This window comes from Felis catus, chromosome A1, assembly GCF_018350175.1.
Source record: "Felis catus isolate Fca126 chromosome A1, F.catus_Fca126_mat1.0, whole genome shotgun sequence".
Taxonomy (NCBI): Eukaryota; Metazoa; Chordata; class Mammalia; order Carnivora; family Felidae; genus Felis; species Felis catus.
This window is the reverse complement of record NC_058368.1, coordinates 143,740,926-143,757,293: the sequence shown is the minus strand read 5'-3', so window position 1 is coordinate 143,757,293 and position 16,368 is coordinate 143,740,926. Positions and strand designations below refer to the sequence as shown.

General features: G+C 41.9%; 1 protein-coding gene across 1 annotated transcript in view; it reads right to left on the bottom strand.

Annotated features, from left to right (window-relative positions):
* THBS4 (thrombospondin 4) overlaps positions 1-16,368 on the bottom strand; it is a 43,674-nt gene that overhangs the window by 13,556 nt on the left and 13,750 nt on the right. Inside the window, exons 3-10 of the mRNA XM_003981108.6 lie at positions 12,134-12,381; positions 8,606-8,714; positions 8,142-8,224; positions 7,762-7,813; positions 7,336-7,547; positions 5,689-5,826; positions 3,430-3,498; positions 1,337-1,489 (exon numbers count right to left, since the gene is read on the bottom strand). Of these exons, the coding sequence (XP_003981157.2) occupies positions 1,337-1,489; positions 3,430-3,498; positions 5,689-5,826; positions 7,336-7,547; positions 7,762-7,813; positions 8,142-8,224; positions 8,606-8,714; positions 12,134-12,381 (1,064 nt within the window). The remainder of the gene's footprint in view (positions 1-1,336; positions 1,490-3,429; positions 3,499-5,688; positions 5,827-7,335; positions 7,548-7,761; positions 7,814-8,141; positions 8,225-8,605; positions 8,715-12,133; positions 12,382-16,368) is intronic.

Genomic DNA, 16,368 nt, shown 5'->3' with positions numbered 1-16,368 from the left:
AAATTTCCTCTAGGAACAAATACATTTTTAATGAGCCATTTTCTGGCAGATTAAATTATTTTAGTAGTCACACCAAGTGTATTAATCCTTTACCATCTGTCGTGCCTTATTACAAATTCAAAAACATATTAAGAGCTCCATCACCCACCATCCCAGGGAAGTCATTAATTTGTTCACAGAAAATTAGGATTTAAACACAGATTTACACTCGCCTCTCAATGGTAATAAACATGCCCAGGCAACAGGAATTAGGCAAGTTGTGGGGTTTTGCCCTCTGACCCAGCTTGCTCCTTTGTCAGGACCTTGTTACAGACTATCTGTGCTGCCAGAGAGAATGCGTGTTATTACATTTCTTCAACTTCATTCTGATTCTTCTCCTTTCCAATATTTGAAAAGCGATATGCTCCCAGTAGAAAATTTTGTGAGCATAATGATAAAGAAGCCTAAGTTCAAGGTATAGAGAAGCGAGAAAGCGTCTCCCAGAATCCATCCTGCCGCTCAGGAGTGACCGTCGTGAACCTGTGAGTCCCACAGTCTGAAGGGCCACCTGCCATGGGCCTGACTTACTGGGAAGCAGCTGATGTGGCTGACTTCTCAGTGTCTAGAAGCCCTGAGGACTCTGGAGCCTGGGATTTAGGAGTGGGTGTCAGAAAGGGCCTTCTTCTTCACCAAGGGCCCAGCATGCACCCACCTGGCCCGAGACCCATGTCAACTCTCTTGCCAGCCAGCTCCTCCCCAGATGGGCTCCAGGGTTGGGTAATGCATAGGGAGAAGAGTGACCATCCGCTGAGCTATTCCTGAATCTGGGTGTAGGTGGAGACGGAAAAGTGCCCTCTGTCCCCTCGCGCTCACTGGCGGGAGACAGAAGGGTTCTCTGAGAGTTGAAACAGCCTACCACTTCCCTCCAACCTGCTTCCTAGAACATCAGGCCAGATTCTAAGGACAGCTAGAAAGGATGGCAGTATGCTAATACATTCCCCGAATAAATAGGGCGGTGGATGGGAGGGAGGGAAGGCGGCCCCTTCGCTTCTTGCCGCCCACTTCTTGGCCCTCCACAGAGGGTATCTAGGAGTGAGGGCTCTACCACTGATGTGCCCGAGGGAATCGTGTTGACCCATGACTGACAGGGAGAGAAAAGGCAGCTGATGTTCAATGGACTTCACATTGCTCTCCGCGAACTCAGCTGACCCTGTGACTATTAAATTCTGTGTTTATCTCAATTGAAATGTTTTCACTTCTGAGTACTTTTTACCTGGAAGCAAGGAGAAACTGGGGAGGGGTTGGTGTTTGAAATGGAAGAGGAAATAAATCATTGAGCAGGTGACAGACAACTTACCACACATGTCACATCCCCTTGCCTCTCTTCAATGCACTGTGCATTCACACTGCAAGGATTCAGCTCAGGATTTCTGCAGCTCCTTTCGGTTTTGCATCCCCTTGTCTGATCACCAGTGTACCCCGGTTTGCAAGGCCCGCAGCGGTAAGATCCCTGCAAAGATCAGATGATGAGCTGGGGCTCAGAACTGTGAGCGAGGCGACTGCAGTTGTGTTTATTTTTGTAGGTACTCAGTGATGCCAAGATTTAGGGACACCCATGCCTGCCTCTCCGCCCATGTGTACATCTTGGAAGACTGTGCGAATGTTGAGGAAGACACCGCCAGCCTGGAAGCTGCAGCGAGCCACACAGACATGAGGGAAGAGCGGGGAGGGCAGAAGAAGGCTAGAGTGAACCACCGTCACCAGGACTTGCCAGCTCTGCCTTGGAAGACAAAAGGGGAAGGGGCTGAAGGCGCCAGTGAGGCCCTGGGAGGCAGAGAGCATTTATTCTCAGGACAAGGGAGACGGTTTGATTGAAAAGCATGTTAGGAAAAAACAAGGGTTTTTTTTTTTTAACTGTTCCTTTGGCTTTTTAAAAATGGAATGACAAAGAACAGTTGTACAGAGAAATGTCAATGGCCTTGCACTGAGAATTCTTGATGAGGTAGGCTCCGTGGAGAAGTCTGGCAAATGAGCTGTCAGCCCTGCTACAGCAGCCCTTCTACCGGCCGTGACTTTTTTTTAACAGCTTTACTGAGATGAAATTACATTTCAGGAAAGACACCCATGTCACCTGTAGGGTTCAATGATTTCGGTCATTAACAACCTCTTACTGCCAACTCCAAGGGATGCTCTTCAGTGGTCTTCCTCGATCTACTGGCCTTACCGGATTGCTCCATTTGGTCGGTTCTCTCCTTTTCTTGGCTCTTGCTCTTTTTCCTCGGCCCATTTTTGAGGTTCTCCGGAGTTCCACTTTCTAGATGGTTCCACCATCTAGTTTTCTTCCCCCAGGGTGACTTTAGTTATTACCTTTATGTCAGTGTCTCCCAAATCTCTATCTGCAGACTCACTGATAAGGGCCTGGTGAAAACCTAAGAAGCAACAATCCCTATATATTCCTAGGTAGCCGAGTATGTGGATAGGAACACAGGCTCTGCAGCTGGAAGTCTTAGGAGAGGGGTGGTCTTGGCCCAGTTACTTTTCTGGAGTTGTTTCTTCAACTGTCAAACGGGAATAATAGTGCCTAGTGACATGGTTGTTGTGAGGACTAAAATAAGGGGCTTGATATTTATAAGATGTTTTTAAATTAAAAAAAATGTTTATTTATTTTTGAGAGAGAGAGAGAGAACAACAGAGCACAAGTGGAGGAGGGAGAGAGAAAGACACCCACAGAAATCCCAAACAGGCTCCAGGCTCTGAGCTGTCAGCACAGAGCCTGATGGCAGGGCTCGAACTCACAAGCTGTGAGGTCATGACCTGAGCCAAAGTCGGACCCTTAACCAACTGAGCCACCCAGGCGCCCCTATAAAATGTTTTTACATACAAGCAAACTAGAGTAATTTTCCTAGGGACAAAGTTAGAAGCAGTCACAAATGGAATCAGCAGGTCTCTTGATGGTTACTGGGCCACACCTCTATCTCGGAATCAGTTGACAAGAACTTTCAGAAATAAAACCATATCTAAATATATACACGTTAGACCTCTTAAGAGCTAAGCATTTTAATATGAATGACTTTTGGGGAGATTTATAAAAATAATGAATACTATTTAGGGATTGTGTCATCACCAATAAAATGTATATTCTGAACCGTATAAACTAAGAAGCTCTTCATATTTTTAAAATAAAAGAATGTTTTAAAAATATATTCTAAAAGCCCAACATTGCAACTATGATTAAAATATAGCAGTTAGAAAATTATTCTTATATAAAAATTACTTAAAAAATTACTCTCACATGAAAAATTATTTTTCAACATAAACTTTTATCTTCATTTGCCAACCAAATATGTTGTACCCACCTGTTCTATGTGTGTTTGGGGTTATGATTTATAAACATATGATTGTCTCAATAACTGGTCTGTTTTGATAACATCATCCATGAAAAATACTTACCAGAGTGTTAATACAGATAGAGTTGAGAACACACGCTCCGTTTTGACACTCATCAATGTCAGTGCAGACCTAGTACAGGGAAGTTTAAAGACATACTCCATTTAAGCAGAAAGGCAAATAAATTTTGCTTTGATATCTTTGGGTGAAGACATGGGATTTCAGGTAAAATGATAACAGGAGCGTCGCTTTAGCCACCTCCCTGTGTTTGTACCAATCTGTACTTGACCTAATTTCAAGTGATAGTTGCCGCCTTGGGATTTAAGGTTGTTCAGAAAACAGAACTGGTATGATTCATCTGTTCCTGCAACCTTTTTACTCAGGAAAGTACTTCTATATCCTGTTTGGTACTAGATGTACTTCTGTATGAGGATTCCTAGCTTTCTTCAATTCTGGAAAATTCTCAGCTTCCCTCTGCTCCTACTCTTTGAATTCTTTCTTTGGAACTACCAATATAAGCCAATATTGGACTTTCTCATCAATTTCTCCTTTTGACTCTTAACCTCTTGTTCATATTTTCACATATCTTTATTTTTCTGTGCTGCATTCTGGATGATTTCCTTAGATGCACCTTCCATTCTATATATTCTCCGATAGCTGTCTTGCCCACCTATTGAGTTTTTAATGTCAATGATTACATTTTTCACTAAGTTTAACCTGTTTTTCAAGGTTGTCTTTTATTTTTCACACTGCCCTATTTTTAAATTATGATATCTATTCCTTCCTTGGCCTCCTTATCCTTTTGAACTGTTTTATATTTATCATGTATCCTCAGGGTAGCTTAAATCACCATTCACATAAATCACCATTTTTGTTTATGAACAAAATGTTTATGAACAACATACCTTTAGCGCCCTGTTTTTGCATGTTCTACTGGCACTGGGTTTCAGAGTCTCTGGTATGGCTTTGACATTAGCCAGGGCCCCAGGGATTTTACTGCACCAGGGCTAATTTTTATGTTAATTTTCTGGCTTGTACTTCCATGTGGTATTAGTAACATAGATTTGAAGCTCATAACGGTATACGGCACAAACCTGGAGCTCTGATTTGTTGTGGGAAATATTCCTTTTTGTCAACCATGTCCCAAAGATGACATGAAGTTTCCTTGTTGATTTTGGGGGCTAGTAGTTTTCTCATCTCCTTGTAATGCATGGGTAGGGTTCATGGCTTTATGAAGGCGTGGTAGGTCTTTCTAAAGGTCCAGGACTACATCTGCTATACCTACACAGGTGCTAAAACCCCTGATTCCCACTCCTAGGACTGATACCCAGCTCCTACCTCCCATAAGCATTCATTTGTTAAGTTTTAGCAAGGTGGCTCCTTCTACTTCAGTCGAGTCTACCATATTACTGGAAATCCACTGGGCACTGCTTCTTACTCTCTTACACAAAGCACTGTCTATTTCATTTCGTCTATTTTCCTTGGTTTCGTCTTGGAGACTTTTGTCTTTAGAGGAGAGGATGAAAAACTTTGGGTCATTACTCTAATGGTTTCTTGTTACTCGTCTATGTCCAGCTTGCCTCCTTTTTCCAGTCTTAAAAAATGATGCCCTCTAGAATCCTTTGATAGGCAGATGGGAAATAATGAACCCTTGCCCTTCTTCAAACCTAATAATTTCCCTAAGGTAGTAAAATATATTTATAGACCAACCACTTTTAAGGGCTGAAGACATCAAAAAGAATTTCACAGTCAGTCAGTTAAATAATGGCCAGGATATAGTAGAACATTTGGAAATAAATGGAGACTGTCACAAAGTGCTCAAGTGCTTTATGGCAGTTTATAGCTTATATAAGAAGAAGGGGGGTTTCCTCAGGGGATTATTTCTACTCTTGAAATCCTCTCATCTCTAAAACAGCTTCTTATCAGCAACAATGACTCTATAAAAGTGACCTAATTTTTCAAAGCTTTTATTTGTTTCCTTGATTCTCAAGTTATTCTGCAGGACAAAACGTTCAATGGCTAACAGAGTAAGTCTGAAATCATACCACATATTTAGTTTTCCTAGTGATACTCTATTGTTTTCCTAGTGATACTCTATTATCCTGATTTAATAGCTTCCTCCCTACTAGATATTATGAACATCTATACTCAGAAATGAGTTGGAAAACTTCCCTATTTGTCCTTTGTGCACCATGACATTCCACATGGCATTGGCTGTTCAAGGAGGTAAAGGCTTATAATGAAAGAGGTGGGAACAAACCCATGGTTTTCTGTTGGTAATTAAGATAAAAAATGAGTAGAAAGACCGTAACTTCAGCCCACCTGCTTGTTTGACTTGGCAAAACTGATCCCAACACCCTGTACCATGGGCCCTGTGAAGCCCATGGGGCACGCATCACATCTGAAGCCGGGAGCCAAATTCACACAGCGCACACCTGGGTAGCAGGGATGGTATTTGCACTGGGAACAAAAAAAACCAGTCTTTAGCCACATGGAGAAAACACAAATTCTCATTCATCTATTTGTACATGCTTATTTACTTAACTGTCCATTTCTTGGTGACCAAGATGGTAAAAGGATATAAAGGCTTCTAATTTCATAGTTATAGATGGAATCTCAGACACACACAGTATAAGGCTAACTTCTAGTGGGCTTTACTGTATTACAAATAACGGCATGGCCAAGTGGAAAAGGTCCTTAACGATAATCAGTCTACCTCCCAGTGTAAATTCTCTGATATTCTACCTTGTAACTTAAAACCACCATGGAAGGACAGTGTTCCTGGACTGCCTGTCAGGTGGCTGTTAGATGAATCTAAATGCATTACTAAACCAAATTCTCAAATGAAAAAATCTCAAGAAGACAAGGCCAGGGTAGCTGTTGCTTTTTTCAACAAGATGTGATCTATTAGGGTCTGTGCCTGCCTTCATGCCCTATAGAGTCCACGGATGTTCTAAGGCTCTTGGTAGTCTAGGAGATTTGTTCTGATTTTTTTTTTAACCGCTTCAACTAATGTAAAAAACATGACCACTTCCTGCCCTTTCAAAAGGAGGAAAATTCCAGCTCACAGATAAAAACCAGATGCAGTTCTGTGAAACATGTACAGACGTCTCTCCAAGTGAAGGATTACTACAGACCATCTTAATTGCTTATTACCTGGGAAAGTAATCAGCTGAGTGCTACCATAAGCCTGAAGGAGCTGTGTGAGTGAGTGAGTGTGTGTGTGTGTGTGTGTGTGTGTGTGTGTGTGTGTGTGTATGCACACACACCTTACCTCTTTGCAGGCACCGTTCTTTCTCCTTCTAGTCCTCCTCTGGCTTGGTGGGAGGGGAAAGGCATATTCTGGTGGCAGTCTTGCTACCTACTGTGAACACTGCTTTGGGACTAAAGACTGGCTAACCACAGTCTTGAAACAATCTCCTTTAGAGGCTTTTGCAAGCCGGCCAAACAGCCTGTGTTTGCTGTATGTCCTTCTGGCTCCATCCCTCAGCACTTTTGGTTACTCACAGGTTATAGGATCTCCTCAACAGGCTTTGCTGGTCTGAGATTCCCCTCTGCACATCTAACCTGAAGAAGTTAGTTGCAACCCCTGAAATATACCCTCACGCAGATATTCCCCCTCCTGTGTTTGCACAAGTGTAGAAAAATCCAAACTGTAACACTGACTACATGAGAGAAATAATCTATGCTGGGGTACAAATCTCAGCATTATAGTGACATGGCCCAGCAGAACAGCCGGGAACACAGAGAGGAGATATTACAAACAGAGCCACAATCAGGTGTCATGCCTCCTTCATCCTGCTGCTCATGGTCTTGTGGTCGCTAAGGATTCACGAGGGAGAGTATTTATGTCACCTGGAGAACAGCCCATGTCATCCCAGCATCATCAACCTGGCTTCCTTTTCCATAAGCTGTAGGTGTGTACAAGATACTTAGGGAGCCCCTGTCCCGGGGAAGCTGAACTTTTACCTCATCAATATCAGAACAGGTGATCCCATTTCCTGTGTAGCCCTCAGGGCAGGGCCCACATTGAAAGCCATCTCTGGTGTCAGTACATCGGACGCCGCGGAAACAGGAGTTAGAATCACAGCGGCGCACTGGGGGTGTCGAGGATGTCGTGGGCGCTGGGGATGCAGGGGGCACCAGCGTGTTTGGGGTTGGAGACTGAAAGCTCAGTGGACCTAGAGGAAAACCAATAATCCGCAGACTTTTTGACCACCAGAAAAACGTAGCTGATTCAAAATGCTATTTGATTTTCCAATGAACTTCCCTTCCCTCCAACTCTGTGCCAAACCTCCAGAAACCATAGTCAGTGTAGCCTCACTCCATGGCCCTTCATCAGTCCTCACCTGCTCGTCCAACTCAGGAGGAAGCAGTTACTAGAACAGCACTTACCGCAAGCCTGGCACTCAGCTATGGTATTTCGCAAAAATGATGTTTCCTTGACCTTTAGAAATGGGAAGGGAAAAACAGGATGGAAAAGGAGTATCTGACATAGAATCCAGGAATGAAAGAATCCATGTGTAGCAATCTAGTAAACACTTCTTAAGGTAGTGCTAATGTAGCCTTTGATGGCTCCAAGGAGAGCCATCACATACCTGTCCCCCACTTCCAGAGCCCTTCGAACAGACCTCCGGGGTAGTGGGCCGCATGGGGCCACCTGAGGTCTGCCTCCAGGTCCATCTCCCTGCCCCTGCTGCCTCAGCAGCTCCACTAGCTCGTATGATGAGCTTCTTTGACAGGACTAGGGATTTTTGATGCTGTGGCCTTGTTACCTGCTGTCTCAGAAGATCCTTCACCTCTCCCAGGAGCTGGTTGAGTTGGGTCATTTGCCCCAAGAACTGCCGATTAAAGTCTCCTGTAGCAATAGCAAAAGGCAAGGAGTATTCAGCCACTAACAGACATTTCTACCATGGCTCAAAAGCAAATGGTTTCCCAGAGAATCATCATGACAAAAACCCGAGGAGAGGAATTTAACTTGGGGTAATTCATCTAATTCACCTAAAAAAAATGATAACGATGCCATTGGCTGTTAGCCCAAATTCATGAGTTATAAAAATAAAAGTACAATGGAAATATTTCTTGTCCCGCTCTTTGGCACAGGAGCCTGATTTCTGTAGACACATCCTGTACCTGTGCTCTACTGAAGTTCACCTTTCAGTGATGGGAGCCAGCCCACTTGGGGGCTCAGGGTTTATCTGTACTGATGAAGGTGTGCAAATTGCCCAAGAGCCCATACCTGTGCTTGTGGTGGCCAGTGGCTCACTCTGCTGTAGGAAGCAGTCTTGCAGGCTGGCCACCTGGAACAGTGAGCCCCTCACCACCAGCTTCAGCTCTTCCAAGGAATCCTGGAAGAAATCACATTCATACCACACATTGCTGACACTGTTAAAAAAACCAATGTGCTTGCATACTCACATAATTTTCATAACAGAGTAAGTAGCCCTGTATACTTAGACTCTGACAGCTTGCATAATTTTGTGGGTTTGATTTTTCCTAAAACCTGCCAGCCCTATCCTTCTGACTGAAGCAAATATGGAAGTAGCCAATAACCTAGGAAAATGCTGGCATCCAACTTGGCCTGAGGGTTCATCAAGGTGTCTCCGAGAAGAGGAAAGGCTTTTGCTTTCATGGTAAACAAGTTATTTTGTGGCAGACACCTCTTAAGAATGGTCTGGAATTTAGTTATGGAGTTTAGACTGTAATAAATAAGACACTGATCTCAATTTTAAACGCTATTGTTTTTAGGATGTCTCGGCTCCAGGTTTTAGCAAAGACCCTGATTTCCTTGGGCTAGGAGAATGAATAAACAGTATACTCTCTGATTATCAGGTAGTTGGAATCATACTTTCACATTATTGGTTGATATCAATCATTCTAGTCGCAAAGTCAATTTCCTCACCTATTTTATAATTTTTAATCTACTCATTATTGTATACTCGTGACAGAAAAAGTTTATGTTAACTGCCAGTGTAAAGTTACCATCCTTATTTTATTATTTTTTAAATTTACATCCAAATTAGTTAGCATATAGTGCAACAATGATTTCAGGAGTAGATTCCTTAATGCGCCTTGGCCATTTAGCCCATCCCCCCTCCTACAACCCCTCCAGTAACCCTCAGTTTGTTCTCCATATTTATGAGTCTCTTGTTTTGTCCCCCTCCCTGTTTTTCTATTATTTTGGGTTCCCTTCCCTTATGTTCATCTGTTTTGTCTCTTCAAGTCCTCATATGAGTGAAGTCATATGATATTTGTCTTTCTCTAATTTCACTTAGCATAATACCCTCCAGTTCCATCCACGTAGTTGCAAATGGCAAGATTTCATTCTTTTTGATTGCTGAGTAATACTCTATTGTATATATATATATCACATCTTCTTTATCTATTCATCCATCGATGGACATTTGGGCTCTTTCCATACTTTGGCTATTGTTGATAGTGCTGCTATAAACATGGGGGTGCATGTGTCCCTTCGAAACAGCACACCTGTATCCCGTGGATAAATGGCTAGTAGTGCAATTGCTGGGTCGCAGGGTAGTTCTATTTTTAGTCTTTTGAGGAACCTCCATACTGTTTTCCAGAGTGGCTGTACAAGCTTGCATTCCCGTATCATCCTTATTTTAAAAATGAGGATGTTCATATGTGAAATTTAAGACACAAAACAGATGAACATATAGGAAGGTGGGGGAGAGCAGAGAGGAAAGCAAATCACAAGAGACACTTAACAACAGAGAACTGAGGGTAGATGGAGGGAGGTGGGTGGGGGATGGGCTAGATGGACGATGGGTATTGAGGAGGGCACTTGTGATAATGAGCACTGGGTGATGTATGTAAGGGATGAATCACTGAATTCTACTCCTGAAACCAATACTGCACTGTATGTTGATTAAAATTTAAATTAAAAAATATATAAGTAATAAAGAAATAAAACAAGGACACTAAGTATTTTCAGAGTAGTTCTGTTTTCTAATTTTGCTAAGTTAATACGCAACAAATGCTATGTAACAGATATTGTTTTGGACATCAGGCTATAAGCTCTATGGAGGCGGGGCCATGACTGTTTTGCCCACTATGCTTTACTTAACACCTAGAATATGCCTATTTGTTAGCTGACTGAATAAATAAGAAGGTGACTATGAAGATAGAATACTGTAGTCTTTGATAGTCTAAGGATTTAGAACTTTTGGAAAAATTCCAATGAGTTTAGTTTCTCATGACCTTGACATGGCTGACTCCTGGCTTTTAGAAATTGACTTATTTAGTGGTACACACTAAATTCTGAAATGGTCAGTGACACAATTTGTGACTGTCATTCTGATTATTTGGGCTACTTTGGGGATTCAGAAATAAAGTTTTGCATATCTCTCTATTCACTATTTTTTTCTCTATAGAAAAATCTATACTAAGTCTATATGTGTTTTTCTCTTTTTCTGCAAAAACAAAAGAACCCTTGCATTTTAGCTTTCTTGCAGTTTCTGCTTGAAAAATGCTTCCTATTCTCCAAACACAAAATTCCAGTATCAGATTCATTGTTTTTATATTATTATGTAAAACTTCTCAGCATTCCTAGTTGTAACGGAAATTATTGCTTATACCCAGTCTCTTTGTACAAAGGGATCAGAGCAGCTTGTAACTAAAGCACATACAATACACACAAATAAAGTAGAAATGGAAATGAAGATTGAGACACAGAAGATAACATTATGGGCCGTAACAGATGAACACAGTTACTGATTTTGGCATTGACTTCTACATCAATGGAAGGTAAAATTCAAGAACTATGACCAGTTATAATAAATGGGAAGGACAAAGAATGCTAGTTCTTTATAGGAAACACATTATTTCCTGGCACAAAAATTTAAAAGCAATATATGTGGCAATTTCTAGGGGAGGTGCCATGATATAATAAAAAATACCATCAACATATCATAAAACAGAAAAGGGGTGATGAGACTTTTAAGGCCTCATGGAACTAAGTTGGCAGTAAGGTCTTTTTTGCTAGGATTGCTCTAATAAGACACATGAAAAATGTTCCTAGTGCTTGGAGTTTCCAATCATTCTTTGTCACTTTCATTAAAAACAGTAAAATTATAGAAAGATTTAAAATAGATCATCCTATTGCTCTAAGATTTTGTTTTTGTTTTATGTAATCTCTAGGCCCAATGTGGAGCTCAAACTCAAGAACCCACAATCAAGAGCCGCATGTTCTACCAAACGAGCCAGTCAGGGGCCCCTCTAAGATTGTTCTTTAAATTTTTGCTTTTCCTTTCCAACTTCAGAGGCTCTCAATTTTAGCTTCTGATTAGAATCAGTGTTATTATTATTATTTAAAAAAATTTTTTTAACGTTTATTTCTTTTTGAGACAGAGAGAGACAGAGCATGAACAGGGGAGGAGCAGAGAGAGAGGGAGACACAGAATCTGAAACAGGCTCCAGGCTCTGAACTGTCAGCACAGAGCCTGACGGAGAGCTCGAACTCACGGACGGTGAGATCATGACCTGAGCCGAAGTTGGATGCTTAACCGACCAAGCCACCCAGGCGCCCCTAGAATCAGTATTATTAAAAATACTCAGGCCTAGGCACCACCTCTACAGAATTTAATTCAATTTGCCTTGAGCCTAGGCCCTCTTTCAATAGGTTTTTAAGTTCTACAGGTAATGCTAATTATGCATCCAGAATGAGACCCACACATGACCTCAGCATACTCCTCTGCATTCCCTGAGCCTGGGCTCTTTCCACTTTGGAGAATGGCTTATGGGTTTCTACCTGTGCCTTCCTCTGGAAGGTCCTTAATTCAATGGACTCAGGACTCTGGGAAGAGCCGGAAAAGGCTCTGGGGAGATTGTGAACAGAATCCACTTGGGTGCAGTCCATGTAGAGCTCTACAGAGCCAGTCCCTCGCCGCAAGTTGGTGAGTCTCAGGAGGACCCTGTGCCGCCTGCCATCAGCCAGATGCAGGTTGTTGAAAACCACCAAATGAATCCTCCCATCGTTCTTCAGGTAACGGAGTACAGCTGGAACCAAGCACATATCAACCAAGGATGAGAAAAGGATGAGAAAGGGCAAGTCTCTGCTAAACAGCCTGTAGGTCACAAGGCTGGGTTACTAGAAAGAATGCAAGCAAGTTGGAACCATAAATATTCAACACATTGTGTGCCAGGCATTATTCTAGACACCTGTAACCCACTCTGTTGTTGAGGATGCTTTGTGCTCATGGAAAGACAGACACTAAGTAGCACATCTGAAAACAAACAATTTCAGACAGTGGTAAGTACAATAAGCAAGCAGAATCCATCAAAAGTCAATTGAAATCCAAATAAGCTCCTGAACGCATAAATCCATTAATTTACCAATTCATTTATTAAGCACTACAATGGAGCTGGGTGCTGCCCTTCGTTGCTTTCAACACTTAATTTCTATTCACTGCAACCCTATCAAAGTGGAATTACTCCAGATGACAAAAGTGAACGTCAGGTAAGTGAAGGAACTTACACAAGGACACCTAAGTGGCAAGACTAGAATTTGAAACTGAGAGGAGGGCACCTTTTGGGATGAGCACTGGGTGTTGTATGGAAACCAATTTGACAATATATTTCATACATTGGAAAAAAAAAAAGTAAAAAAAAAAAAGAAACTGAGAGTGGTTTATTTCATGACTAAAGGAATGCGAACTATGGCTAGGCCCTTGTAAACACATATTGAATGGAGTATTATCTGTCATACTGTCCCTCTGCAACCCATCTTCAATTTAACAATGCTCAGAAAACCTAAGGTATCCATGGTTGCAAAAAAAGGACTAAGAAGAAGATCTACTATCTTATTTTGTTTGATTTTTTCTTTTTCTATGTAGGTAGCTATCTATTCACATATATCCTTAAGCTCAAGCATTTCCACTTCTTGTTAAATAAAAATTCTTACAAACTTTAAGATTCTGGTTTTCTGTCTTGCTTTTTACTCCATTACTTTCTTGAATTTATTGAGCCCTGAGCTGAAATCTGTTCAGCTGAGCCTTTGGGAGTTAAAGCCCATCGGGTGAGGTTTGCTCTAAAGACCCAAGTTTGGTCTTGGGAGCAAACCGATTTGCTTCTAAGGGCTTAGTGAGTCGACCCAAGAACGCCTCCAAATTCATCCATAGGTACCATTGCCAAACTCCAGTTCATTGCCAGAAATAATCATTTCAGGAATATGTAAGAAACATTTGGTACAACATATATGCATAAAAAGAGAGGGTGCACTAGCTACTTTAATTTTAGTGTAATCATGAAATGGGATACTATGGAATAGGTGCGCATTAAAAACACAGAAAGAGTCCTGGTATTTTGTGGAGTGAGAAACACGTGGAGTCACAGTATAATTTCGTTCAGAAAAAAATATACAGAAATTTAGAAGGAAATATGTCAACTTTAATACGGTCATTGGTGGGTGCTTGGATGATGTTTTCCTCTTGCTCGTCCTCATTGTCTAATTTTTTTCACAAGAAACACGCGTTATAGTATACAAAAAAAAAATTAAGAAGAAGTGAATTACGTACATATACCCAGACTGTGCTGCTGTCAAGCTGCATGATTTGTAGCAAGTGACTTGGACTATTTTTCCACAGGTACCTTTTCTGAAGAGTGTAAATGCCAACTTGGTGCCTCCCCGTGGAGTAACCAGCCTGTTGATGTTGTAGTACTGCCAGAAAAAATAATCACCACTATGAAACTTTCAGGATTTATTTGAAGACTTCCTCCAAATGTATAAGGCCATCTAGGTGGATATTCCCACCGCTTCTAAAATCTGCCCAGATCTGTTTTTCCATTTGACCATGACTGGAGAGGGCCAGATAGCCTTAGGTTCTGTGATATCCAGAGATGCCAGGAGGAGTAAGGAGATCTTCTTTTAAGATCCTATGTGCTCACCACCACTCGCTTACCAAGAGAAAACAATTGGTAAGACCTGGCAGGACAGACTGGCTAAAAAACCTTTCTCTGACTCTAATATAAAACATAGTATTTTATATATGGTGGTATGAAGAGAAAGAATGGGAGGGAAGAAAGCAGACATGAGTAGACATTCTCAAGGCATTATAAATATGGGATACGCCAGAATTTTTACCTCTTTATTTAATGTTGTTCAGAATTTAAACAAAAACTGCACAGCTGGAAATTGAAGGCATATATGGTACCCAAAAGAGGGAGAAAATTGGTCAAAACCTATGGACTGATTCAACTTTTCAGAGCTCATTTCTTTATTGTTTTGAACAGTTTTACAAATACCTGGAGTTTTACAGGCCAGTGAGAATACCACTCGGGACACCAAACTTCAATTAGGTCATAGACATGTATACTCAACATCTCCTTATTCTCTTCACACCACAACCTCAGTGCCTCAAATTAACAGTTTAAGAGGATACACACAGTGGCTTAAAACAGATAGCCTTGGTTTTCTTCCTCAAACTGAGATTTCTGTGGAATTCAAAGGAAACATATTTTCATGGGCATCTTGCCTGCTTTTAACAGGCTTTCCAGGGCATGTGGGCCATGATTTATTTTCATAACTGAATCACTAAGTTTAATTTTATAAATAGTACCCAGTGGAGCACTTTACACATAGCAGGTGCACATTAAATGTTGTGAACATGAACTTTCAATGAATAATAAAATGATTGCATGGAAAGTGTTCCATATATAAATTATGAAGTTTAGAGAGGGGCAATTCAATATCTACTGCAGAGAGCAAAACCTACTGTTGTGCTCATGCTGTTATTTAAGGGGATTCTATACTTCTGCCTGGCTTTGTGTTGCAGCACAGTGCTGAAATGACAAATTCCTCATGCTCCTAGATCTTGTGACAATGGCAAGAGGAAACAAAAGGAAAAGAAGAATCACGGAAACTTCCATCTTCAAAATGTCCGTTAGCAGAAAAATTATCAAGTGCTTTGACATTTACCATTCTTCATATTTGATCCAGTGATTCTCACTTCTCTTATGGCTTCCATTTTTCATTTTTCTTTTTTATTGCAAAGTAAGGAGTTTCAATGCTTCAGTGCTTCAATACTTATTTTATCTTCAGAGCAGTAAGACTACCCCAGAGGGCAGACAGGCACCTGCTCAGGAAACTCACTGTTGTCACATCAGTCACACTGAGTTGAGACACATTCTAAAGCTCTGGCTCTAGGAGCTTGCAGCCTGCGGGGTGGAAGTTTCTCCGACCTTCTCCAGAGACAGCACCGTTGGAGCAGGAGAGGGCAGACATAGTTGCTTCCCTCTCTCCGGCCCCCTTTTCCAGTGCTCACCTTGCCCTATCTTAATGCAACACACACACACACAGCAGAGAGGGCAAAATGGAGGGGAGATACTACAGAGGTAATAACATAATCAGGTCCCCCCCTCCAGGAGGGGTGCAAAGCCAGTCCCCTGAAGCTGCTAAGAGTGGTCTTCTCCTGGGTCAACCACACCTCTGCCCATCGCCACCTCCAGGAACACCACACTCAGGAAAACAGTCATCGGTACAGTTTTGTTTCTTCAGCTGCGGCACACTGCGTTCTCTTATTCCCTCTTCACTCACCACTAGCTGAAACCAGTTTGGTGATAACTGCCTGAAAACCGCACCTCTTCAAACGGCGTTTCTGTCTCCACTCTGTTCTGTCACTGGCTTTGTCCACCACATTCCTGCCTCACGTTCCCACCGAAAGCTTCTCTCTGCACAATTTATCTAGACCGACAGCTTGAGCTCCTTAAAGGACTCTTCTGACCAAGTTCTTGCCTTCTCAAAGCCGCACACAAGCAAGCAACTGAAATCTTTTAATAGCTCCCTAGTAGTTCCTAAATAACATCTAACCTCCTGATCCCAGGACTAGCTGCAACCTTCCCCCTGCCTTCATTACCCAGCCAAGCTGAACAACCCGTATTAGGTTTTCCCTCTGTGTGGAGTGCCCTCTGCTCCACCGCTTTCTTTCCTGATCTATCACGGCTACTCATCTGAAACCAAGATCCAGCTCAAATGCACCCGACTTCCCG